This window comes from Rhincodon typus, chromosome 39 (genome assembly GCF_021869965.1).
Source record: "Rhincodon typus isolate 14 chromosome 39, sRhiTyp1.1, whole genome shotgun sequence".
NCBI classification, from domain to species: domain Eukaryota; kingdom Metazoa; phylum Chordata; class Chondrichthyes; order Orectolobiformes; family Rhincodontidae; genus Rhincodon; species Rhincodon typus.
In genome coordinates this window covers 10,201,661-10,228,769 of record NC_063370.1, presented here as the reverse complement: position 1 = coordinate 10,228,769, position 27,109 = coordinate 10,201,661, and the positions used below count along the sequence as shown (strand labels likewise).

The following is a 27,109-nucleotide window of genomic DNA, read 5'->3' as shown; positions in this document are numbered from 1 at the left end:
GTTAAAGTTTGTTGGTGGCCATCCTCTACACCTGGTTCTTCTGCATGGTGGGATATTGAATGCTTGCAAGATGCTTTCGAAGTAACCTCAGCATGTTGTAAATACACACAGCAGCATTGGTACAGCAGTGATACAAGTGGAGTGCCTTAGAAGTGAAAGCAAGCAATGAGCAATTGTAGCTGGAGCTGCATTAGGACGAGAGAAACTGTCGAGGTGCCTGCTGGGTAGGTTTTCGGTAATACTGGAGTTGATTAAAAGTGTGGGGAGGTTTATGTGGCAGAGAACATATATCATGAGGAACAGATGGATAAATACAAAATGATGAGATTAGGAGGGGGCTAGTGTGGACTCTGAGCTCAATGGCCTGCTTCTCTGCACATTAGTAGAGAAAAGATATCTCTCAAAATCAGACGGATGTGGATGGGATAAAGAGTGAAAATATGTTACCATTCATTAAAGGATGGAGATCGAGGGGGCACAGATTTAAAATAATCGGTAAAAGCAGCAAAAAAAAGTGACTGGAGGACAAATCTTTTTTCAAACAGCATGTGGTTAGGGTGTGGGATGCACTGTGAGAGAGGCAGGTTCAATCAAGGCTTTTGATAAGCAACCAGTCTATTATCTGAAAAGGAAGAATGCGCAGGGATACGGGGAAGAAAGGCACTAAATGAATTGCTCATTCAGAGATCCAGCACGAATACAGCAGGTCAAATGGCCTCCTGTGCTGTAACTATTCTGTGAAATCCCAACGATATCCAACATCCTGAAGAACAAATGCAACAACAAAAAAACAAAATCCTCCAGTAACTCAGACCCCAATCATTTTGGGATTCCTAACTGTGAGACCCAATGCTGAGGCACAGGCACCAAGACTTAACAAATGCATTCTTGAGTCCGCCTTGTACATTGCTCTCAAGTCTTGATGAAAATCCACCTTCGCTCGGCTGGAAATGGGTGCACTCACTGAGAGCCACAACTTCACTGGATTTGAGTAACCAGAGGACACTGATGAAAGAAAATTTAGGGACAAGATTCACTAAAATTCACTTTATTTAAAAATCATTGCATTCAGACAAATTTTACATTGAGTGTCTTTTTTTTATACATTTTAAACATAATTTAAGAGGAGCTGCTTGACTGAGAAACATGTTCAGGAAGGAGCTCTCCAACAGAAATAGTCATGATTTTTGTGTTACCAATAAACACATTTCCTGCAAAGGGGAAGGCGGGGAGGGAAAGCGGGAATTTGAGATTAAAATGACACTCTGTTTTGAGGAAGAAACTCCAGTCTGTTCAACCTCGCTCTGTTTCTCTGCCCTGGATGCCGCTGACGTATATTTCGAGTCTCAATCCTCTCAAAACATAGCAAAGATGCACTAACAAATACGGGATATCGTTCCCTACAAGCTAATTCACCAAGTTGCATTCGGTAAAACGTTGGCCTCAAAAAAAAATCAGGGCTCCACGTTTTCATCATTAGGAAAAAAAACTAACAGGAAACTGGAGTATACTCAGTAAAGAATTGAGAGACGGTGGGCAGTGAACACATCAAAACAAAATCTTTTTTAAAAAATTAACAAAAAAACACTTTACATATCCACATTGTTCAAAATTACATCTTCATGATTCCAAATGCATTGCCTGGAGCAAGTTGCCCCCAAGAAGTTCAAAGGGGTTGAAAGTTTAGGGGAACAAGTTGGAGGTTGGAAGGGAGCAAAGGTTAGGTAGTGACTAAATCAGACAGACCGGCCTGTAATCACCATCTGTTGTAATGATCCAAAACTGGATCCTATCAATCCATCTCTGGAAGGTAACAAGGTGAAAGTTCAAGAAGCTGGTATGGAATCAGTCCTTAGATCTTGTACAGCCTTCCTTCACCCCCATCCCCCACCTCTATACAAATCACACATCAAATCTTGCTTTCCCCATGTCTGCTGCATTTTACCCTGTACAAATCCTGTTTGGTTTTTAAAGTGGGAAAGGGACTAAATCAAAGAGGGCCTGTCACACAGTTAACACAAGGCACGTCATATACAGTCCCTTAATAATTTATTTCTTCCTCCAGTTAATACAGGTGTTGATCCCCAAAGTATTGCTGTTTTTAGAACCTGAATCCCATGAAAATCAAGTTTGGTTTAACTGTTCTATTTCAGTAGATCCAAATCCAGACATGGGCAAATGTGCCTTTAGGCTAGATTTTCCCCAGGAGTGGCACATGCAGAGTGTCACTCTGCTCCTTTCCACATAACAAGCTTCTGATCCTGAAATGCTTTTATTCTGACAGGTCCCTAATGGGCAAAACAGTCAGGGGAAGGCAAACTACACTTTTCTTTCCCACCACTGTCAACTGCTGTATTCCGTCATTTAAAACAGGCAGTGCCTTTGACAGCAAAAGAATAAGGTTAAGGTACCGGGAGGGTAAGGGTTAGGATGCCAAGTGGGTAGCGCAAGGTAAAAAGTGGCAAAGTAAGTAATGGCGTATTTAGGATAAGGGGTGAAAAGGAGACACTGGACCTGGTGGCAAGGGTGGGTGTGCCTGCCTGTGGTGGGGTGGTGGCAAGGAATGGTGAGCTTTGGTGGCAGTGCAGGGAGTGGGTGCCAGGGGAGCATGGGGTCAAGGTCTGGGTTGGTGTAGTTGAGGATGTGAGAGATATGTTTGGGTGAGGGGTGAGGGTAGTCAGTAACTAGGAGTTAGGCAAGGTATTGAACAGTCACTTTTCCTCTAACTATTTAACTTCGCTGCAATGGAACCCACCGCGTTCTCACTCTCAGATTTAAATGGATACTTTTGGGGATCAGGGAAATAGCCAAGCAGAATCCCGAATTTCCCAGGCAATTCCCTCGAAGTTGGGGTTCGTTCTGCAGGGTCCTTGGCCCCACTTTGCATCTACTCAGCTGAAACAAATAACTGGAAAATCTGGGCCATTGCTGATCATCACAGGGATTTCAATCAATGCATTAAAATATCAAAGGCACCTCTGCAGCCCTATCCGCTTGTGTATGGCTCCAGCAAGGTGTTTCATCATTATCTAGGAGGTGCCATCATTACAGGAAGCAAATTTGAGCAGGATCAGTGCAGTGCCCTTCCTAGCCCCTTGGGGGAAAACGGGTGAAGACCAGAGGATGAGGGCAAGGACACGGGGCTCAGTGAGCACAGTTCTCATAAAGAGCTGAAGTAGCAACTGGCAAAGCTTGTAATTTGGGAACAGCACCAGAGAATGGTTATGAACAGACAAGGGCAACAGACCAGATACTTGCTGATCGTCTTGGTTACAGTTTGCATTATGCATCAGCACCTGGTGCCTGGCAAACATGATACTGGCCTATGTTACAGCAATGACTTGTTATTGCCTTTCTATCAAACTCCAGCTCAATCTGACTGAAGCCACCGGAGAATGCCGTGAATGAAGACTAGAGCCATGATGACAAGCACCAGTTTGGGGGTATTTCCTAAAGCAAACATTAAAAGGTGTCTAACTGGTGATATTGGTAGCACAAATATCTGTGTAGCTGTGCCAGGCACCCTGGTATGTTCTCTGGAAGGCAACATGTGGGTCAGTTCTCAATCCCCTCAAAGCCAAAGCCCATTCACATCATTTCCAATCTCCAGGTGTTCAGTGAAGGACACTTCAGAAGAGGTAATAGGCATTTGTGTAACGTGTCTTCTATATTATGAAGGACAAGGTCATTTATTCAATGAAGGCCCCAGATAAATGGTCCTCAAATCAGTATCAGGATTGGCAGGAGGGCGAGAAGACATGAGGGGATAACCGAGATATTAACCAGAGGCCTCGCCAATAAATACAGTCAAAGAAGCTGCAGGCTGTTATTGTAAAGGTCTTGGTACCTGTGGACAAGAGGAGCAACCTCCTGTTGAATTATCTGAACTCTACATATTTCAATGCAATAAAAACACAATTCAGCCTTGTTGGATTCTACACTGACTGCACCTCAAAACAACCAGAGTTAGCACAATAATCAGCTGCTGTATGAGTCTGTAAGATGTTTGGGACGAGGGGGAAGAAGGGATGTTGGAACATCAGAGACCCAAGCTCAGGCCTTGGTGCTGAACAGGGGGAAGCATGACCATCCAGTTCCTTCAGGTGGAAGGCATGTTGGGGGGAAAAGGAGGGGCAAAAGGCGCAGGAGGTTAAAAAGCAGCATTGACAACAGTAACGTCCCATCCACGTTCAATATGGAACCCCTTGGGCGTGTAACCCAGGCGTTGTACCAATAGCACCCGTGGGTGGTACAGGATTGGGGTGAGGTGACCCAAGACTGGCCAGGCCTCCACCCCACGGTCACGATGAGGGTTATATTTTTCTCTGTGGCTGGAAGAGGCATAAGAGGAAAACAAAGCGCAAAGGGATGGCTACGGGGATTTGGAGGGCGGTGGCGGTAACCAAAAGGTAGTGCAGAAGAAAGCCTGGGCATGGAGCTGCAGGTGAATCGATTGTGTTTGTTTTGAAATACAGGAAGAAGTGACCCCAGGCTTCCTTTGTTCTGTAAGTGACGCTGGGCAGAGACCTCCTGGCCCAGGGTGGCCGTTATTCCACAACTTGAAGGTTCTGAATCACACTCGACTTAAAGAAACATCGTTTCAGTCTATAAATGTCCTAAGTTAGAAATTATTAATGAATTTTGTTGGGTGCTCCTAAAGAAAAAAAAGCAAATTTTTAACAAACAGCATTAAAAAGGGAAACAAACAATTGCTTCCCGGAGCTCAGACTCCGTATTCCTCAATGGAAAGCACTGTAGAATGACCATTGCATGACTCTTTTAAAATAAAAGTCACCTTCCATAAACTGCCAGTAGTAAAATGGCATCTCGCGAGCACCAGATCATGAATATGCCTTTCATGCATAGATCCCAGAATTGAAGGCATCTCTAACTCACTCCCAACTCCTTCCAGCACTGACACGGCCTCCCTCCAGCACATCCAGCCAACTGCGACGGGGCTCAACCAGGCCTGGATTCTCCTTCGTGTCTCCCAACCGGGGTCAATCCTGGTAGAGCTGTCCCTGCTTTCATGGTCATCTGGTTACAGGGTCCTAGCGGACTGGGATCCACACCGTGACGAGTAACAGGCCTTTAACTCCAGGAGGCTGCATTTTAGCCAGTTTCTGGACTCAAGAGTAGGAGGTGATTAACACATGGCATAAACATGTTAAAAACTCAAGGGGTGTGCGTGTGTGTGTGTGGGGTGGGGGGAGGGGGGCAGGGGGACGGGGAGGAGATTTGAGTTAACAAACCTGTCATCCCACACCCTCATGTTATCAAAGTTCTTGCGCCCTTCCATCTTTGGAGGGCATCTCTCTCCTCAAGTGCTTGACTTAGGATTTTTTTTAAAGCAGTTTTTGCATATTCTAAACATACATCTGTAAGCTCGGGACTTAATAAGACAAAAACCTCACAGCCTTTCATATCGTCAGAAGTGAATACAAATGGCAGACAGATCTCCGCATGACCCCCTAACTCCCAAAAACAAATTAGTTTATTAGTATGTACCAACTCCTTTTTAAGATAATCTGTTTTAACACTGTTGACTCGACTCTCAAATGTCACTACAGTACCTTCAATAAATATTGTTCCGTACCTAACACAGAACAAAAATTACACTGAACAATCCCCACACATTTACTACCCAATTGCTAGTTAATATTTTCACATAATAGATCCCCACCCACCCACCCCCCAGCCAAAGATTCCCAGGGTACAGCCCACAGCCAATTCTCTGCCTCAGTAACAAAACATGCGGTAGCTGGTCTGGCCTGCTGAGCATCACAGCACAGCAGAACTTCCAACAGCAGGCCCACCCTAAAACTTCACTGCCAATCTGCAACCAAAGACAGTTTTTGGGAACTGGGGATTTTGAATGGAATCTGGCATTGGATTGGGTCACTCGGTTCCAGGATTCCAGAACAGTGACACACTGCTGAAAGGGTCTGCAAGAATCCCACTTGGCCAATGGCTCCCCACGCCTCAAGGCAAAATATGACAAGATCGCTCCCTCCACTTATCTCTGACCACAAAGTTCGCATCAGGTCCTCGTAAAGAACTGACTTCCACCTCTGGCTAACAAAGCATCTGTTCCAGAAAACAGATATTGACCCTGATTATCAGTTTAATGTATAGAAGCCAGCAACGGTTTTGAAGGGGACAGTCATAGTGCTCCTTTGCACATCAGTAAACAAAATGTTCACCTTCTCAGCGCTCTCTCCAAACGGCTGACTCGCTTGTTTACATATAAACATATTTTTCAAATCCAAGCTAAATTTATAAAATGACACTGACTGAAAACCTGTGCTGGGAGGGGGTGCTGGACGTTCCAGACCAAATTTCAATGAGACAATAAGCCTCTGCTCGTGATGGTGATAAAGCTATGTCATAACCATAGGAGTCTGACTGAACGAGAGACTTATTTTTATACTAAAACCCCACTATGAAGCTAACAGTTTCACCAATTTAACGGCACTTCTGTTAAACTGTTGCTACCAAGTCAGATTTGTTCACATAAGGGGTTAAATTCAGAGACTGTTAAGGAGATAAAGGTGAGTTAATGGCACTAATCCAGTCTGCAATTGTAGGGTCTTCTATTGACTCCTTTGGAACAGCAGCTCAATTATTAAATCTCCATTACTTCAAGAGAGATGGTACTGGGATTAATCGGGCGAGCCTGGGTTGAGCCATATACATTGCAGAAAATGGCTGGGACCCATACCTGCATTTGGGTGGGGCGTAGGATAGAAACCAGTGGGTGTAATTCCTAGAAAGCGAGGTTTTGTTGAGGTTAGAGGTAAAGCTACTTGCTTCTGGGCAAGGAACAAACTCAACTGTAACAGTTAAAGGCACGTCAGGGTTAGCAGGGCGGCAAGTGTCTATGGGGGAGTCCATATGTATTTTCCTATTAAAAAAGCCAAGCTGAGTTAATCCACTTGGACAGCTGAAATTTGTAACAGTTAGAAAGTGGTTAGACTGCTTGATGCATATCAGGGGGCTTTGCATTAAGTGAGGGCAATGTGCTCACTGACTGCTGCAATGGGCAGGCACTTGGGAACCAGCGTATGGGCCTCACAGCAGCCAGTACAAGCAGGAGACCCGGCCCCGTCTGGATGATTCGAGGTGTTTTTCCTGGCCTGCCACAGCACACCAGCTTGGGCCACTGTCAGGTCTTCAGGGGAGGCCTGGTAAGCAGGTAGTGCCACTGGTGCTCTACCATAGCTGGCACGACTGGTCCATGTAAGCAGGACTGAGACCCCTCATGCATCAGTTGGACTGGCACAATACTGTTCACAGGCCCACAAGAACCTGCAGGAGGTTTGTAAGGAGGTTCCATGATTTGTCAGAACATTACCACGGACATTTTAAAAAGAATGTTTTCAGACGCACTGCTAGTAACAAAACAAATCCACACTTTCACCATGAATATTGACAAAACAAAAAAAATTCATAACTTTGGAAAAATCCACTGAGTTTACCTTGAAACATTTCCCCTTCTGGCAGATCTCTCCACCTCCCCCACCCCCCAAAAGCCCTGGATTAGTCAGCTCGACAATGATCCTGGGGTTGAACCAGTGAGCTCTGCTCCAGAGAGTTCACTCAATGACTTGAACACCTCTGCCACAGCTGGATTGAGGGGGCCATCCAGTCAGGAACATGTAACATCAAACTCAGCCCCCTCTCCACCAGAGGAAAGGGAACCGCAACCAACCCACCACCCACCCACCCACCCCCATTCTCCTCCCTGAACTGTGGACACTACTGGCTCTGGGCTGTAACAATGAGAACAAAATGGCAGAAATACCAAGGGGTCTGATCATTAAAACCAAATCATTGCGACCATCCTCCGCTGATATTGAAATGAACTGCAATGCCCAGGACTCCCCCCACCCCCGAGCCCGACTCCATCCCACCTTCAGCACTGTTCCTTCAACTCTCAATGACAATGTAGTACCAGCCAAATTATGAGTCTCCGAATTTGTTCTAACTGCTTTGCTTGTGCGCTTACCCACCTGCAAGGCTCCTTCCACCAGATATCTGCGCACATCGCACACATGCGCCTGGCAACTGTCTGTGTGTGCACACACACGCCTGGCAGGTGTGACGCCTGGCAAATGTGTACACGCGCGCGCATATGCCTGGTGTATGCCTGCATGCAGACCTGCATGTCTGCTGGATTCTGCGTGCATACATATCCAACGGACCGATAACTGAAATATTTTGAAATGATGCTTTTACAAAAGAAAAAGGGAAACATTTGAACAGTGACACACTGTGGTGCGAGTTCATGGCTGGCATTGACTGAGGGGAGGACCACCCTCGCTGTACAGATGTCTTTTTAAAATATGCACAAACGTCCCATACTGTGGCTCCTGCAGCAGTGGAACAATCACTGCAAGTTTGCTGCTGTTTACTATGTACATCTATGTTTTAAAAAAACACAATTTCTAGAGTGAAAACGAACTGGTAGTGAATTTCCATACAGTGGAGCCTTGCAGTTCCTGGGACTCCGAAGGTGGTAGCTGAAGACAGATGACGGAAAAGGTGTGGAGTTTTGGGATAATGTAGTTTTGCCTTCTCCAGATCTGGAAGAGAATGTCCTGGGTGGTTTTACTTTTTGGTATAATTGAGGGTTTATTCTCGCACGCTCGCTGAGTAGGAGAACTGGGGGAAGTGTGCTTTCTGATCACTCTCCATCAGGTCCAAATTGTCGACTGTAGGGAGACAAAAGAAAAACATCCACAATGAAAGGAAAAAGCAAGGCTGGGGTAAGAATTGCTCTGGGCCCTGAAACAAACTGTGCAGCTGAAAATGCCAGGATCCTTCTGCTAGTGTCCCCAGCAAATCAACTGCTGGGGGAGGCAAATGGGGTCTCCTAATAGACGATGGGTTGACAAAGCAGCTAAATGGGAGAGCTGTGATGTCTGCTCTGCAAGCTGGCAACCTGCTATCAGGCCACGTGAAGCCAATTCAACACATTAACATGGCGCTACTATTTAAGGAAAGCCAGAGAACTACAGATCAATGAGACTGGCATTCATGGTGGGTAAGTTGTAGAAATGGATTCTGAAGGGAAGGATTTACTTGTATTTGGAAGAAAGGACTGATTAGGGATAGTCAACATGGCTTTGTATGTGGGAAATCGTGCCTCACTAACTTGACTGAGTTTTTTGAAGTAACAAAGAAGATTGATGAGGGCAGAGCGGTAGACGTTGTCTATATGGACAAACGTTAACAACTTTCTGTTCAACATGCTCCTCTGCACTGAAGAACTTGCACAACTGAACGTCTTCTGCTTCAGTGGAAAGACCAAATTGCAAACACTTCAAACTAGTGTCAACGTTTCATTTCTGCCTTGTCGCACTTCAGTGAGCCAACTTCAGGCAGCTTTTCTGGCCTCTCAGTAACTGACTCCTCTTATGTACAATGAAAGTTTTTTAAACAAAATAAAGCTAAAGCATGTCCACATCTCACATTTGCTTGATTTGATTTTCCCACTGAATAACTTCATTCAACAGTTTACACTTTTAAGACTTTATCTCAGCTCAAGAACATAAGTTTCCATCTTTACTCCAGAAATGTCTAAGTGCACTTTCATTAATTCCTTTGCATTCAGAGCATGCAATCTGCATTAAAAAAGGGTGGGGACTGAGAAGAATCCTTGGCTTTCCTTCCAAATAACTTTCAAAACAATTTCAACAAATTTCCTTTGAGGCAACTAAGAACATTTATCTAAAATCAACACCAGAGAACAACCAACTAGATGTTTCTGCAATTGTGGTTGCTTTGTTTGACTTTCTTGCTTCTCAAGGCATACAATATTCGGAGAATAGACTATACTTTACATCACTTGCCTATAGTTCAGTTGAAAAATTCAATACAGGAACTATTTACCTAAAAGGAAAATGAAAGCGATTTGTGGGCATTTGTAATAGGATAATAAATAATGGTGACACAACCGAATTGTCATCCTAGCTGACAGACGACAGTCAATCAATGGTTCAGGGTTCTCTTTTGCCCTTTTATGAAGCAGTTAACGTGGAGAAGGAACCTCAAACAAAAATGGAACAAACTGAATGGGTCCAGTTGACTCACCAGGTCAGCATGTGGTTTCAATACTCACATTTATCTGGGGGGGTGACTGTTATCGTCTCTGCTGTGAATTCATCATCAAAATATCGTGTGTCTGTCTCAGAAGACACTTGGGGTTTGAATGGAGGCACAAGCTGTTATTTGGAAAGGGAACAGTAATAAGAGAAATTAGCTTAGTGCAAGCATGAACACGGCATCATTCCAAAACTCCCCCATGCTGAAAAGCTGCAAGAGATCAGGACAAAGATCTACCTTGGTTTTTTTTTTATTTATTCACTTGTGGAACACGTGACACTGGCTGGACCAGCATTTCTTGCCCATCCCTAGTTGCCCTTGAGAAGGTGGCGGTGAGCTGCCTTTTGGAACTGCTGCAGTCCATTTGATGTTGGTACAACATTAGGGAAGTTCAGGACTTTGACCCAGCAACACTGAAGGAACAGCAATGTATTTCCAAGTCAGGATGGTGAGTGGTTTGGAAGGGAATTTGTCCTTCTCAATGGGAAGTGGTTGAGGATTTGGAAGGTTCTATCTCAGGATCTTTGGTGAATTTCTGCAGTGCAACTTGATGGTACGTGCTACTGCAACTGAGCGTCAGTGGTGGTGCAAGTTTGTGGATGTGGTGCCATTAAAGCAAAACGTACCGTATCCATCACCCCAGCATCATGGCTGACAGCAATCCACACCCCAGGCAGTATCCTGTTTACTTGTACCACATTCTCCCTATTCACATCCCCCATTCCCTGTGCAGCATTCTTTCGGGCTTTCTTTAAGCCAGCATTTTCCCCCTCTACATCTCCCCTGCTCCCTGTCATCGCGCAACACACACATTAATCTGGGTGGCACCTACTCACATACACAAACCCAAAACTACAACAGAAAGTGCTGGAGAAACTCAGTAGCATCGGTGGAGAGAGAAACAGAGTTAATGTTTCAAGTCGAATACGACTCATCTTCAGAACCAAAGTTTTATTTTGAATTTCCAGCATCTGCAGTTTTTTTGCTTTCACACAAACCCCCAACTTCCCTTTACCCTGTCACACCCCCACCATACCCTGAGAAACATCAATACCACATCATGGAGAAAACATCTTGAGCAATTTGCAAAATGTTAGTGTACAACTTAACTGCCCGACGTCAAAGCAATCCAACTCGGAGAGATTCCTGATCCAAAGCTTTCAGGCTGCTTTGGGAAGATTTATTTGCAATAAATGAGGGAAGTCACATACGAAAACAGAAATTGCTGGAAAAGCTCGGCAGGTCTGGCAGCATCCGTGGAGAGAAATCAGAGTTAACGTTTCGGGTCCGGTGACCCTTCTTCACTTCACAAATGCTGCCAGACCTGCTCAGCTTTTCCAGCAATTTCTGTTTTTGTTTCTGATTTATAGCATCCGCAGTTCTTTCGGTTTTTATGAGGGAAATCAAATACTTTGGTTCTCTCACCCGCTTCTCTACGACATCCTGCCAGTTAACCGGAACAAAGAATTTGTGATGCATGACTTCCTTCGCATCTTCAGGACCGCCTCCCAACCTGCAAGAGAGACAGTGGAGGTGAATAAAACATTGACTGTCCAACTCACCCTTCCTCAGTAGCCTTCGCCAGGTCCCTAATGCTCTTCAGGCCATTTCAGAATCCTCACCCTCACTGTTCATTGTTCCTCCCACAGGCTCACTCCTGCTGACCACTGCAACCTGCTTCAGGCTCATTTTTATACCCTCTACTCTTTTGAGTGGCGTCCTACTTCTCCGCTTAGGTTTTAACCTTGTACAGCTCAGGACTTGCACCTTCTGAAGCTAGTTCCCTCCTCGCCATCCTCAGCTCTTTCAAAACCCTTTTCAATATTTCTCGTTTTTGGCTGGCTCTTTGAATCCTCTTCCCAGCCTCATTTTTGCATCTGGCTATTTCCACCAGGATCTCAGGTGATCAGTTACATTGAAAGCCCTGGCTGGAGGCAAATTGTTGATGAGCAGCCTTCTATCAGACGAGATGATTGTACAATGTGCAACCATCAGACACTAAATACTAAACCTCAAGACATGATAAAAGGCAAAAACAATGCGGTATGTGTGCTTGGGAGGGGCAGGTGACATTTGACCTATACTTCCTGAAGATCTCCACCAGTAGTTGGTGGGGTGGGGAACGACTGTAAATCTTGTCACATGTTTGGGTCTGTGGTAAGCTATTTTATGAAAATGGTCACACAGCAGGAGGCGGCCATTTGGCCCATTGCATCTGCCCTGCCTCTCAAAATAAACAATTTACTTAGTGCCATACATCACATTCTTCCCGTGACTCTGCACATTCTTCCCGTGACTCTGCACATTCTTCCCGTGACTCTGCACATTCTTCCCTTTCACTTCACAGTCTAGTGCCATTTTAAAAGCCTTGCTTGAACCTGCCGCTGCCACGCTCTTGGCCAGAGCATTCCAGACACTAAGCACTAACTGCTAGAAGTGGTTTTGCCTTGTGCTGCTGCTTTTGCTCCTTTAACCAATTATTTTAAATCCTAGCCCTTTCATTCTCCATCCTTTAACAAGCTGCCACAGCTTCTCCCTCTCTAACCAGTCAACACTCTTCCTGATTTTGAAGACACTAAAAGATCTCCCCTCAGGCTTCTCTACTCCAAAGTAAACAGTCCCACCCTCTCCGATCTATGTTCGTAATTCACCCCAGAACCATTCCTGTGAAGTGTTTCCAATGATTGGTTAATAACTCTGTTATTATCAGACCATGAAGCTAATATGACCATACAGGTCATATTAGATAGGGGCTCATTTTTCTTCCTCCTGAAATCAAATGTTCCCACTCTAACATGGACCATCAATGGCAAGGCCAACATTTGTTGCCCATCCCTAATCGCCAATGAACTGAGAGGCATGCTGGGAGAATTTCACGGGGTATCCAAAAGTCAACCGCATTGCTGTGGATCTGCAACGATAGGTTAGCTCTTTGGACCCTAGTACCAGTTCCTCAAAGTTATTCCTTTCTTCAAATGGCTTGCTGAGTTTACTGATGGGAGGCTGAACAGATGTGGAGGCTGCATATAACTCATTCCAGAATTCATTCCAAGAACTAGCGCCCTAACACTTTGCAGAGCAAGATGAACATCAAGTGAGGTTAACTGTGAGCTAGGGGCCAAGAGTTGAGGGAACAGCATTTCTGCAGCTGAAAGGTGAGTGACCATTCTGACCATGCAGCAGTCTGGGTCAGATTCAGCGGCTGCTGCTATGTGTCGTGACTTTATTCCATGTTCCCGTTTCTTCTGCTCGATCTCAGAAGGCACTAACTGGCTCTGGGCTACAGATTCCAAATCTAAGAGCCACCCCTCACTCACTCTTCATCAGTGAGTCTAGGCACAGTAGTGGTAGACACAGTCACCAGACTGTGATCAGGACTGGAAGTCAAGTGTGTATTTCTCCCCTGCTGGTAACTTTTCAGATCACTGGACTCACCATAGTCCAGAGATCCAACCTGAGATCTTCTTGATCCACAACTCAGCCCTGAAGGAATCTCCTGTAGCCACTATTCACTCACTCGGACACGTGGCATGCTGTAAGTCAGCAACATTAACTACATTTATATAGTTCCTTTAATTTAGTAAATCAAGGCACTTCCCAGGATAGGTTAGCAGACAAAATTTTACACCAAGTCAATAAGGTGTCTAAAGGCTTGGCCAAAGAAGGATTCACTGATTCAGGAATGTCATAAATCAGGAAAGAGAGGTTGAAGGAGGGAATTCCACAACTTAGGGCATGTGAAGGCGCAGCCACCAACAGTGGAGTGAAGGAAGTCAGAGATTCTTGAAAAACATAATCTGGGTCCCAGTTAAAGGCCATCAAGGCACAACGAATTGTACTGAGCAGCAAGTAGAAGATTACCAAACCCCAGGGCCTGGAGCCCCAGGTTCAAGTCCCGCCTGCTCCAGAAGTCGGCCATGATATCTCTGAACAGGCTGACAGAAAATATCGAAAAGAAATGACTGCAGCTCAGTGTAATGAATTACAATCACTACTGGGCATAAGTTCTCCTTCAAAATAAAAAAAGATGATTCATGCAATACTAGAATGATTACAACACTGACCCTGTTATAGGAAGGATGTTGTGAAACTTGAAAGGATTCAGAAAAGATTTACAAGGATCTTGCCAGGGTTGGAGGTTTGAGCTATAGGGAGAGGTTGAATAGGCTGGGGCTATTTTCCCTAGACAGTCAGAGGCTGAGGGATGACCTTATAGAGGTTTATAAAATCATGAGGGGTATGGATTGGGTAAATAGACATGGTCTTTTCCCCAGAGTGGAGGAGCCCAGAACTAGAGGGCATTGGTTCAAGGTAAGAGGGGAAAGATTTAAAGGAGACCTAAAAGGCAACATTTCCATGCAGAGGGTGGTGCGTGTATGGAATGAGCTGCCAGAGGAAGTGGTGGAGGCTGGTACAATTACAACATTTAAAAGGCATCTGGATGGGTAGATGAATTGGAAGGGTTTACAGGGATATGGGCTAAATGCTGGCAAATGGGACTAGATTTATCATAGGATATCTGATCAGCATAAACAAGTAGGACTGAAGGGTCTGTTTCCGTGCTGTACATCTCTATGACTCTAGTTCCCCTTTAGCCATTGCCGCTATGTGCAGTTTAACTCCAGGCTTACTTTTGTCATTGCAATTCTGCAGAGAATGGAGGAAAGAGGGAGAGGTTTGAGGACAGCATAAGCAACAGCTTACTACAACCGAGGTCACTTGGCAGAGGTAGTCTGACTGAGCTGGACACAAATTGCTGCACAAACTATTGGGAGCTGTGATCTGAATGGCCTTCACACGGGAGACTTTGTGAATCTTACCTTTGTTTGGGGTCTTTCTTTAAGAGTCCCGAGAGGAGCGATTTGGCCTCAGGGGACAAGGTGCGGGGAAACCGGATTTCTTCCATAAGGATCAGCTCAAAGAGTTTCTCATGGTCCTGGTTGTAGAAAGGCAGTCGCCCGCACATCATCTCGTACATCACCACGCCAAGCCCCCACCAGTCTACAGCCCGACCGTAGTCATTGTCCTCCAGTACCTGGTGTGGGACGAGAGTGGCCATCAGGGTAACGCTGGTCAAAACAAGCAACTCCACTGCATCTCCTGCCTCTGTGGCCTAATGGATTCTAACATGTTGTTGTAAAATGGCTCTAACCTCCCTGCCTTCACTACAGCAGTGAAACTGGGTGGCTGCAGTAACAAAAAAAACAAAGAAATAAAAACAACCTGCAATCCAAGTCAGAGAAGGCCAGAGGACATTCCCTTTCTTGAGACGGTGCAAGCTGTGCCCTCAGTCTACCCCTGAAGAATTACTCTGGACCAAGGAGATTTGTACAGCAGCACAGTGGAGGGAGAGAAGGTAAAGTCACCAATAACGCACATTCCACCTCCCCTAAATAGAAACAAGTTTGAAGTTCCCGGATCTGTTATTGAGGAATGGGTGTCAATATCTTTGCCGTCTGCTCAGACTATAAATCAGAGCTTCAAGTCCATCCTAGCTACCAAACTGTGGGGAGGATGGAGAAACAGAATAAAAGCAGTTGTCCAACCTAGTCAGCTCTCTTTCTCTGGGGCAGCAGGATCAACTAAGAACACAGGACCTCCAAAGAAAGCCCACAGACTCATCTGGAATTCCATACTGCCCAAGGGAACATAGTCCATGCACTGTAAACTGATGACAGCCCTATTCGCCAATGATGCTCTTGCTGGTCAACTGTAAGTGCAACCTGGTCACAGAGCCGAGAGGTGGATCCCCAGTTTCCAAACCTTCGAGGAAACCCCCCACTCAATCCCTCAAGGACAGTTTGGGACAACGCGGCCATTGCTCCACAAAGCAGAAAATGAGGAACAGCTCAAACAGTGACAAGAGTCAGGGCATCCCCCACTGACTGAACTCCCTCCCTCAGACATCCATTCCCAGTGCGAACAGAACCCTCCATACTGTGCCAGCTGAAGCTGGTAAACAGGCTGCTACGCATCACTCAGAATACAACCGCTTCCCTGGGCATGTCAACTGTAATAAGGGAGCAAGGCAAGCAGCCAGAAGACTACGAACGAACTCTTGATCTTTTTTTAACAAAGTGAAAGCCAACTTTGAGGCAGGTTTTGTTATGTTTCACAAGATTTATTGGTGAAGGGAAACAAGAGGTTGGATAGTCTCTCACCTCGGGTGCCAGATACTCTGGGGTTCCACAGAAGGTCTTCATGGTGGCTCCATCCGTTATCCCCTCTTTACAGAGGCCAAAGTCCGTGATCTTGATATGCCCATCTTTATCCAACATGAGGTTTTCCAGCTGAAACACAAATAACAGCAGACCCCAGAATTCAATGCTAACATTTCACAGAATCCCTACAGTATGAAAGCTGGCCATTCGGCCCATTGAGTCCACCACTCCTCCAAAGAGCATCCCAACCCCTAACTCTACCCCTATAAGCCTTCATTTCCCATGGCTAACCCACCTAGTAAGCACATCCCTGGCCATTATGGGCAATTTAGTATGGCCAATGCCCCCTAAACTGCATACCTTTGGATTGTGGGAGGAAACTGGAGCACCTGGAGGAAACCCACGCAGACACGGGGAGAATGTGCAAACTCCACACAGACAGTCGCCCAAAAGTGGAATCGAACCCAGGTCCCTGGTGCTGGGAGGCAGCAGTGCTAACCAATGAGCCACTATGCTGACCTAACATTTAACATTGTCATTTCTCTGCTATGGTGGTCATGCCTTTAATTGGGCCGAAGCTCTAGAATTCCCTCCCAGATCTCTCCTTTGTGACATTTTTAAAATACCATCCCTTTGACAAAAACCCTTTAAACATCCTTCCTAACACCTCAGTTTTTCCAGCATTGGGTTTTGTGCCAGTGATCAAGTATTTCCACATTAAAGATCAGTTCGGCATAATTTTGTTTGCATTGTAAAACCCAACCTCAATCCTTCCTCACTACACTTCCCTCGTCCACATCTCCAACTATTTTAATACAATGCGATACTCGTGGATCTGCGGCACTTCACAGCCAAATACCAACCTTCAGATCTCTGTAGACGACATTCTTATCGTGGAGGTAATCCAGAGCAGACACAATCTCAGCCCCGTAAAAGCGTGCGCGATCCTCAGTAAAAACACGCTCTCTAGAGAGGTGGAAGAAGAGCTGGGGACAAAGGAAGGAGAGTAAACATCACATCACATGAACAGGAAGCGGCTACTCCTCTCCCAGTATGTCCTGACCCCTTCAAAGATTGAGGTACATGAACCTCAGGACCCTCCATTCCTGCACCCTCTATACTTCTGTGCCATCAAGTCTGTATTCTGCCAGAATGCATCACCCCACATTTCTCTGGATTCAATTCCTCTGGCACTTGTCTGGCAAGTTGGACAATTTTGAAATTTTACTTTTGTTCCAAGATCTAAGTCATTTATACATAGCAACAAAAATAAAACCCCAAAACCACAATCAATGAACCTTGGGAGCCACCATAATGTTCAATCTTCAAGAACTGCCAACGTGGGGATCAGGTCAGCATTTATTGTTCATCCCTAATTGCCCAGAGGGCAGTTAAAAATCAACCCCATCACTATAGATCTGGAGTCACATGTAGGCCAGACCAGGTAAGGGCAGCAGTTTCCTTCCCTAAAGGACATTAGTGAATCAGATGGGTTCTTCCAACAGTTGGCAATGCAGTAGCTTCTTAATTCCAGACTTTTTTTTTTACTGGAATTCAAATGCCACCACCTGCCCAGATCCGCAGAACATTACCCAGGTCTCTGACTTAATAGTTTAGCAATGATACTAGGAGGACATCACCTTCCCTCTGTTGCTGTCTGCCCTTACATTGGTCATCCAGTTGGACCTCCTTATTCGATAAGCCTCAACTCCGTTAATCAGCCCTTTGTAAGTCAAAACAGTGAAAGATCCATATAGACAACATCTCCCACTTTTCCTGTATCAACCTTCTTTGATCCCTCATCAAATTCAATTTGATTAGTCAAACACAACCTGCCTTTTACAAATCTATGCTGGCTGTCCTACATTTATTCAAACCTCTCAAAGTGCCTGCTAATTCCTCCTGCTCTCCCGAATATGGATTCCAAGACCTCACCCAGCCCTGATGAGGGACTAATGGTCTGTGGTTGCTGGGATTGTCCTGGCATCCTTACTTGAATGAGTCTCATATCTGTCACTCTCCCTTGGAACCTCTGCTACACCTTCTGGATTGAAGATTGCAAGATTAAGGAAGCTTCTTAAGCTATCTCCAGCCCTGCTTCCAGCCTGGCCCAATGCCTCGAAGCATTTCACACCCTAATGAAACCTACTCCATTCCTTAATGCACATTACTATTTACATGCTGGTAAACTTTTGATTTCCCTTTATGTTCACGGCCATTCTGTTCTCACACACCTGCTTTGTGAATTTCACTTTCCTCTTCACCTCTCCTCTCAACTTATTGAATTTGACCAGGTTCTCATTTAAAGGATTCACTGACTTGTATCATACACCCTCTCCCTCTTTAATCCACCATAGTCTCCGTTTTACTTGTCAGTCAAGAAACCCTGAATTTGGTTCCCTTTCCTTTTGTCTTTTTGAGAATAGATGAGATTATACTTATACTGTCAGAGTCATATAGAACAAAAACAGACCCTTCAGTCCAACCAGTCTGTTCCAACCATAATCCCAAACCAAACTAGTTCCATCTGCCTGCTCCTGGCCCATAACTCTCCAAACCTTTCCTATTAAATGTACTTATCAAAATGTCTTTTAAACGTTGTAACTGTGCCCACATCCACCATTTCCTCAGCAAGTTCATTCTACATGCGAATCACCTTTGTCCTCTCACCTTAAAAACGTGTCCCCCGGTCTTGAAATACCCCATCCTTGGGAAAGGACACCTACCATTAACTCAATCTATACCCCTCATTATTTTATAAACTTCTATCAGGTCACCTCTCAACCTCCTATGGTCCAGTGGAAAAAGTCCCAACCTATCCAGCCTTTCTTTATAACTGAAACCTTTCACACCCAGCAACATCCTGATAAATCTCTTCTGAACGCTCTCCAGCTTAATAATATCCTTCTTATAACAGGGTGACCAGAACCAAATACAGCATTACAAAAGAGGCCTCACCAACGTCTTTACAACCTCATTGTGACTTCCCAAATCCTATACTTGAAGTGTCTGCCTCTTAAAGATCGTCTGTTTGTTCCTGTCGGTGTTCGGTTCCATTTTACGCTGGCTGACTACTTCCGCGTCACACTGAAATTAACCCTCTTCCAATTTAGAAGTTCAACTTTTGATTGTTTCTGGCTTTCCCTCAGTAGTAAGGTAAATCTTACAATACAATGACCACTCTTAAGAATTGCTCCCCCCCAAGTACTTGGTTCACTTGTCTTTTCACTCAGAATGCAGGCATTGCTCGTAGGCATTTATTACCCTTCCCTAGTTGTCATTGATGGTGAGCTGCCTTCTTGAACCACTGCAGTCCCGTATACCCACAAAGCTATGGGGGCAGTCCAGGATTTTCACTCAGCAACAGTGAAGGAATGGCAATACTTTTCCAAGTCAGAATGGTGAATGGATTGGAGGGGGAACTTGAAGATGATGTTCCCACGTATCTACTATCCTGATCCTTCAAGACAGTGGGGATTGTGGGTTTAGAAGGTGCTGGTCTAAGGAGCTGTGGTGAATTTCTGCAGTGCACCTTGCAAATGTCACACACGACCCACTTCGTATCCTTGTGCCACATGAGCTACTGCGGTTCAGAATGCAGCTCATCACAACCTTTACCAGAACAACTAGGGAGTGGCAGTAAATGCTGGCCCAGCTAGCAACGCCCACATCCTGCAAGCAAATATAAAACCTGTAGGCAATTCTCACAAAATTGGAGAAACAATACAGGTCGAGGAAAGGACACGTACCAACAAAATCCTTCCCCCTGTTGCTCAGAGGCGGCCCCAGGTTCGAGTCCCAGTCTGAGCCCTCTGGGTTTGTAGAAGGCCAGGGTGGAATCACACCACAGAACTAAATTTAAACGGAAATTTAGAGGCACTGGGTTCAATCACCCTCTGTACTGAGAAAGCTGATCTCAGTTAGCATGAGAACGGAGTGGCTGTGCCAGGTGCTTCTGCGAAGCCTCTCAGTCAATCACCACTGTCTGGGACTGGAGTCACAACTGGTCAGACTGTGTCAGGGAGGAGAGTGTTTGGGATTCTCATACGTAAGATTGGTGCCAGCCACAGATTATTGGGCTTATTCCATACAATTTTCACAACTTGACATCGTGGGATGTGCAACGTGATTTATGGTTTGTGCCCGATTGAGTATAATCAGCAGCAGGGGTTTACAATTCAGCTCCGTGCCTGAAGCTAGAACGGAGCCCTGTCTTCCGTCCTTAACCATTGTCCAGGGAGCTGGAAGATTTGACTGAATCCTTAAACTGTCGAAACTTGGCTGCCTGGTGGATGGGTTAGCCAACACACGCATTGTCTTTGGTAGGGAGAACAAGAACACCAGACGTGCGGGCTGGGTATCGGAGACTGCTGATGGCATCAGGTCAACGATGCAACCTGACAAAGTTGCTTCGGACAAGGACAGGGACCATCAGTGTCTGAACAAAGAGGAGAATGCCACAAACTTACCTCCCCGCCATTTGCATACTCCATGACAAAACATAACCGATCACTGGTTTGAAATGCGTACTTCAATGTCTGTGTCGGTGGGAGAGAGAGAAGAGAAATCATTGCAACATATCAGTAACCAGCAATTTCAGCATAAAGGTAAAAAAAAAACTTGCATTTATCTAGTGCCTTCCATGACTGCTGGAGGTCTCAGATTTCCAGCAAGTGTATTTTTGAGGTGTAGCTGACCTGTGCACAGTAAGCTCCTACAAACAGCAATGTGATAATGTAGACTATTTTTTGTGGTATTGGTTGAACCATAAATATTATTCAGAACAATGGTGACTTCCTCTTCTTCAAAATAGTGCCAGAGGATTATTTTCCATCCAAAGGGCCTTTGTTTAATAATGAAATTTTGTCTATTGTTTAAAGGGAGTGGGCGTCACTGGCAAAGCCAGCATTTGTTGCCCATCCCTAACTGCCCTTTCACTAATCGGCTCTCTTAGCCCTTTCAGAGGGCAGATAAAGAGTCAGCCACATCAGCGTGTCTGAAGTCGTATGTAGGCCAGAACGGGTAAGGATAGCAGATTTCCTTCACTGAAGGACACGAGTGAACCAAATGGGTTCGTTTACGACAATCAACAATGATTACACAATCACTTTTTTAAAAACTCAGTTTTAATTACAGATGTTATTACAGAGTTTGACAGTCATCATCTGCCAGTTTGGAATTCAAATCCACACCCCTGCCCCACCTCCGAAACATTAATCTAGGGCTCTGGAATACCAGCCCAGTGAGATTACCACCAGTTCACTGCTGCCCCTACAGCAGCATTCCCTCAGTCTGCGCTCGAGTATCAGCCTAAATTTTTGTGCTCTAAACCCAGTGCAGGACTTGAACCCATAATCTTCTAAAGAAGCAAAAAGTGTGATCCACTGGGTTGCAGCTGACAGATTGAAAGTAATGCAGCTGTTAGCATACAAATGGATATTTCAAAGGCATCCAATAATGTGCCACGTTGTGGACTTGTTAACAGACTGGAAGTGGACATGGAGTAAAAGGGCTCAGCGGAAGTGAAGATGTGAAATTGGATGAGGCAGAAAGTAAGGATAGCGCCGAATACTTGGACTGGAGGGAAGAACATACTGGTGTCCTCCAGAAGTTGGCAATACCACTGTACTTTGATATATAATATTAATTCCAACTTGGGTACACTTGAATATAGAATCGCAAAGTTTGCCAACAACAAAGGCAAAGTGGTAAACAATGAGGAGGACATTAACAGATTTCAGAATGGTGGATTAGGCTGATGTATGATAAATGCAATTTTATGTAGAAAAAGTGTGAAAAAGTCTGGCAGTATTTGCAGGGAGACAAATAGAGATAACATTTTGTGTCCATGACTCTTTGCCAGAAGTGTGAAGTGGAAGTAAGAATGAACCAAGGCAACACAAACAAAATGGTTTAATTTTAAAGTGGGTGCAAAAACAGACACCTAAGGTACACATGCATTGATCTTGCAAAGTGTCAGGACAAAATTCATTTGGGACTCATGTCTTCAAAAATAAAAACATATAGAATGAAAGGAAGGAGTTGTGCTGAGACTTTACAAATTACTAGTTTGACCTCAACTACAGTAAGGCTTTGGCTCTGGGCACCACTGTTTGGAACGATGGCAAAGCCTTAAAAGAGGGTGCAGTGGAAACTTATGAGAAAAGTACCAAGGGATGAAGGATTTCAGTGAAAAGAGACAGACCAGAGAAGCATAGGTTGCATTCCTTTGAGGAAAGATGGTTAGAGGGAGATTTGACAGGTATTCAAAATCATGAATGCTGTTGATAGAATAAATACAAAGCTGTTTACAGTGGCAGGAGGATTTAGGGTGACGTATTTAGGATTATTGATAAATGAACAAGAATGAAGAGGAGAATCTTTTTAATGCAGCAATAATCTGGAATCTGCTGCTCAAAAGGATCATGAAAGCTGATTCAATAGTAATTTTCAAAGTGAAATTGAATAGATATTTGGAAAGGGAAAATGTTTTGGGCTGCGGAAGAGAACAAAGAAGTGGGATAAATTGGATAGCTCTTTTCAAACAGCCAGTATAGGCACAATGTGCTGAATGGCCTCATTCTGTGCTAGGATTCTATGATTATGGTCATTTCTCTCAATGTTTATAAATTATCTTTACAAAACACGAGACATGGTTTTGGACTCTGCGGGTGACAAACTGGCAGTCTAGCTGACAATAACCAAAATACAGCAAGAATAAACCAGGTTTGCAAAGTGAACAGATAGATGGCAAATGAAATTTGATACCATGATTTGCAAGGACATTTAGCTTCAAAGGAAGAGTGAGGCCTCAAATTCCATGGAGGACAAGAAACGATATGGAGGAGCCACAAGTTTGGAGAATACAGATCCACAAGGTCAGAGAGTCAATACTGCACAGAAGGAGGCCTACTGAGTCCGCCAATGCTCTTAGAGCAATCTAGTCAGCTCCATTCCCAACTCTATCCCCGCAACACTGCAACTTTATTTCCCTCCCTCAAGTTCCCGTCCAATTTCCTTTTGAAATTATTTGTCATCTCTGCATCCACGCCACGCGTCCCCCCACCCCAGAACCAGAAAATTCCGGTTCATTACAAATCACCAACAGCAGACAACACAAAGCTGCAATGATTACACTGAGGTTCTTTTCCAAAGAAACAACGCAACAGTTGGGTGTAAATATTAAAAAGGTACATAGAAACATATTTAGGCCACTGGACTTTGTGCAGCTCTGGTGTAGAAAAGGGATATTGAACCATTGACAAAATTACAGAAAAGATTAAGGATATTACCAGGATTGAGAAGACGACCTGTCAATAAGCACAGAAACATAGAAGGCAGGTGGAGGAGGAAGCCATTCGGACCTTCAAGCCTGCACCACGATTCAATACGAGCATGGCCGATCATGCAATTTCTGTATCTCAATCCCACTTTCTCTCCATGCCCCTTGATCCCTTTAGCCATAAGGGCCATGCCCAACTGGCCGCAACAGCTTTCTGTGGAGAGAATTCCACAGGTTCCCAACTTCCTGAGTGACGAAATTCTTCCTCATCTCAGTCCTGAATGGCTTTTCCCTTATTCTTAGACTGTAACCTCTAGTGCTGGGCTTCTCTAACATCAAGAACATTCTTCCCGCATCTAGCCTGGCCAGTCTCATCAGGATTGTATATGTTTCTATGAGATAACCTCCTTCATTCTTCTAAATTCTAGTGAGTACAAGCCCAGTCAATCCAGATTCTCTTCATATGTCAGTTCTGCCTTCGCGGGAATCAGTCTGGTAAACCTTCGCTGGACTCCCTCAATAGCAAGAATGTCCTTCCTCAGACTAGGAGACCAAAACGGCACACAGTACAAAAAGTGTGGTCTCACTGAGGCCCTGAATAACTGCAGCAAGACTGAAAAAGTAAAAGACTGAAGAGGATAGTGACCTTTGCAAGGAAAGAAAAAGCCTCAAAATGAAAAAAAAGTGAAGTCCTCAAAATGATTCAGCAGTTTGACAGAAATGAGGGAGAAGGTGATAGAGGGGATACTGGAACAGTGTGGTTTTTGTTTATCTTTTATTTGTTCGCGGGATGTTGGTGTCGCTGACTAGGCCAGTGTTAATTACCCATCCCTAGTTGCCCAGAGGGCAGTTCGAAGTCAACCACATTGCTGTGGGTCACATGTAGACCAGACCCAGTAAAGATGACAGATTTGCATTCCCTGTAGTACATTAATGAACCAGATGGATTTTTTCAACAATCGACAGTGGTTACATGGTCAACCTTAGGCCAGGCATTGAAGTGGGAGAAGGTTCTTGCATAATATAAACACTGGTTCAACCCATGTTTGGGAGGTAGAGGGTAGGGGAAATGCCTGCTTGTGAATTCCATGTGTTGCTAAATATAGGGCAGATAACCCTGTCCTAGTTTCATTGCCCAGAGCAAATCCTGCACGTTCTCTGACTTGGGGAGATCCACGTGCACAAGCAGCAGGGCCAAGGTAATGTGCGAATCACATTACATGTAATTTAATGCTGTGTTGAGAGAAATGCAAGATCCTTTGACGCAGATTAGACAAGCTGAAGAGCTTCACACATGGTACTGCCATCTGGAAAGCAATGTTAAGTCAAGACTTCTCCATATATCTCAAAAATCACACTGCGTGGAAAAGGCTGTGACAGACAAAGGACAAATTGACATCTACAACAGGGACTGTGTGCCTGTTCCCAAAAGCACTAACTCTTGTTGTGGTACCGGTCTATAGGTAATAGAAAATACATATATACCTGCATTACCAGAGCATCTTCAACAAGCTCAGGGCTCACGGAGCCATGGTGCTATATTAGCATGGATAGAGAATTAGTCAACAGATAGGAAGCAGAGAATAGGCATAAACAAGGCACTTTTAAAGTTATAAGCGAAGTCCTGTGGATGCTGGAGATCTGTAATAAAAACAGAAAGTGGAGAAAGAAATAGAGTAAACGTTTCTCTGGGACCCACTTTTAGTGTTGGCAGGCTATGATGAAGGGAGCAGTTTTAGGCCTCAGCTATTTACAACCTAGATTAATAGTTTAAACAAAGAGGTTAAGATTAACATTTAATGACAATACAAAGCTGTAAGGAGGACACAAAGAGGCTGCAATGTGATTAGTCAGGTGAATTGAGCCTGCAACAAGGTGACAGATGGAGTATAATGCAGATAAGTGAGAGAATAGAAAAGAAGACTATTTTGTAAAAGGTGTGAAAGTAAGTGACGATGTTCAGGGAGACTTGGCTATACTCGTTCAGCGAACATAGAGTTTGCATACAAGTGCAGCAGGCAATTAGGAAGGTAAGACATGTTGGCCTTTACAACAAGGGAATTGGAGTGCTAGAATAAGATGGGCTTGGTACAATTCCACAGGTATTTGAAGAGACCACATCTAGAATACTATGCAAAGTTTCGCTCTCCATATTTAAGGAAGGATATATTGGAGGTTGTTCAGCAAAGGTTCACTAGATTGGGAAGCCCTGGGATGACAGGCTTGTCATATGGTGAGCAGGTGAGTGAATTAGATCTATAGTCACTGGAGTTCAAAAGAATTACAGGTGATGTCATGGAAACGTGCACAGTTGGAAGGGATTTAGAAAGATGAACACAGAAGGTGTTTCCCTGCTGGCTTGGAACTCTGGAACATGGGAGACTCAGGAGAAGAGGCCAATCATTTAGCACAGAGATGGCAGGAGAAATTTCTTCACTCAAAGAGATCTGAATTTTAGGACTTCACTGCCTAAGAGTGTCATAGATACCCCATTGCTAAATACTTTGAAGGTCATAACAGACAGGGCACGTGATCCTAACGCATTCGACGAAGGACAAATTATTTTGTGAAATGTAATCACTGTTGTAACAAAATACAGCTGCCGATTTGCACGTACCAAACCTGACACATAGCAAGCAGGCCAATCAACAGATAACCTGCTTTGCTTTTTATTTGAAATGATATTGATTGAGGGATAATTATTAGCCTGACTTGAGCAAGAATTCCCCTGTCCTTCATTAAAATACGATTTTTTACACCCACTTGAGGGGGTAGACAGGACCTCATTTTAACATCTTATCTGAAAAAATGGCACCTCTGACAGTGCAGCATTGCCTCTGTATTGCACAGGGTATATCAGCCTGGACTTTCTGTTCAAGCCTCAGGAATGAAGTTTGACCCAAAATCTTTCAAACCAGGAGGCGGGAAACTGCTATCCACTCAGACATGAGTGACAACTCCTCTAACTTCTGCAGCCACCATTAGCTTATTCAGAGAGTGCCATGGGCTGTTCAACTCATGGGTGCATCACAGAAACCTGCCCATCCTTTTGCCTTATGCCAACCAACATCTGACTGAGCTCAGACTGAGGGGCTGTTGCTGGGAAGCTCGACTCCAAAAACAGCAGCTACATTATTCAACCGGGCCCTGGAGGGATATAGCAAACCCTTTACCAGTAGTGACTATATAAACACCTACTTACTGAAATAGCCGGCACAATGTAGGAAAAATCCAAAACTTCCCAACACATGGGAGCTGTTTTACTGTAAATACCACTGCCCTGTGATTGATATATATTTTTATATAAACAGAGAGCCACACAGGGCAGACCTATACTCAGGAGAACATGGATTAAGTCAAACTGAATCCAATGTGTGTTTCGGTACTCACTGTTAAAAATGGATGTCGCGTATTCTGCAAGACCCTGCTCTCTGTAACAGTGTGGGCGACTTCATCCTATAATGAGACAAAACCAAGCATTAATGTTCATGTATAGTTTTAATTTTATCCATTTAGCAACAACACATACTGGGGCAGAATTACGTGTCTTCAGACTCTC

The 27,109-nt window shown here is 44.5% G+C and overlaps 1 protein-coding gene across 8 annotated transcripts in view; it reads right to left on the bottom strand.

Moving 5' to 3' along the window:
- Window positions 1-1,032: 1,032 nt before the first annotated feature.
- The window catches only part of LOC109931632 (RAC-beta serine/threonine-protein kinase), a 64,154-nt gene continuing 38,077 nt past the window's right edge, over window positions 1,033-27,109 (bottom strand). For all 8 annotated transcript variants that reach the window (XM_048618262.1, XM_048618257.1, XM_020530879.2 and 5 more), the window contains 8 exons: window positions 26,941-27,006; window positions 20,738-20,806; window positions 17,132-17,254; window positions 16,269-16,397; window positions 14,928-15,142; window positions 11,533-11,620; window positions 10,124-10,226; window positions 1,033-8,714 (listed from right to left, as the gene is read on the bottom strand). In XM_048618262.1, coding sequence (XP_048474219.1) covers window positions 8,635-8,714; window positions 10,124-10,226; window positions 11,533-11,620; window positions 14,928-15,142; window positions 16,269-16,397; window positions 17,132-17,254; window positions 20,738-20,806; window positions 26,941-27,006 — 873 coding nt within the window. In that variant the 3' untranslated portion in view covers window positions 1,033-8,634. The remainder of the gene's footprint in view (window positions 8,715-10,123; window positions 10,227-11,532; window positions 11,621-14,927; window positions 15,143-16,268; window positions 16,398-17,131; window positions 17,255-20,737; window positions 20,807-26,940; window positions 27,007-27,109) is intronic.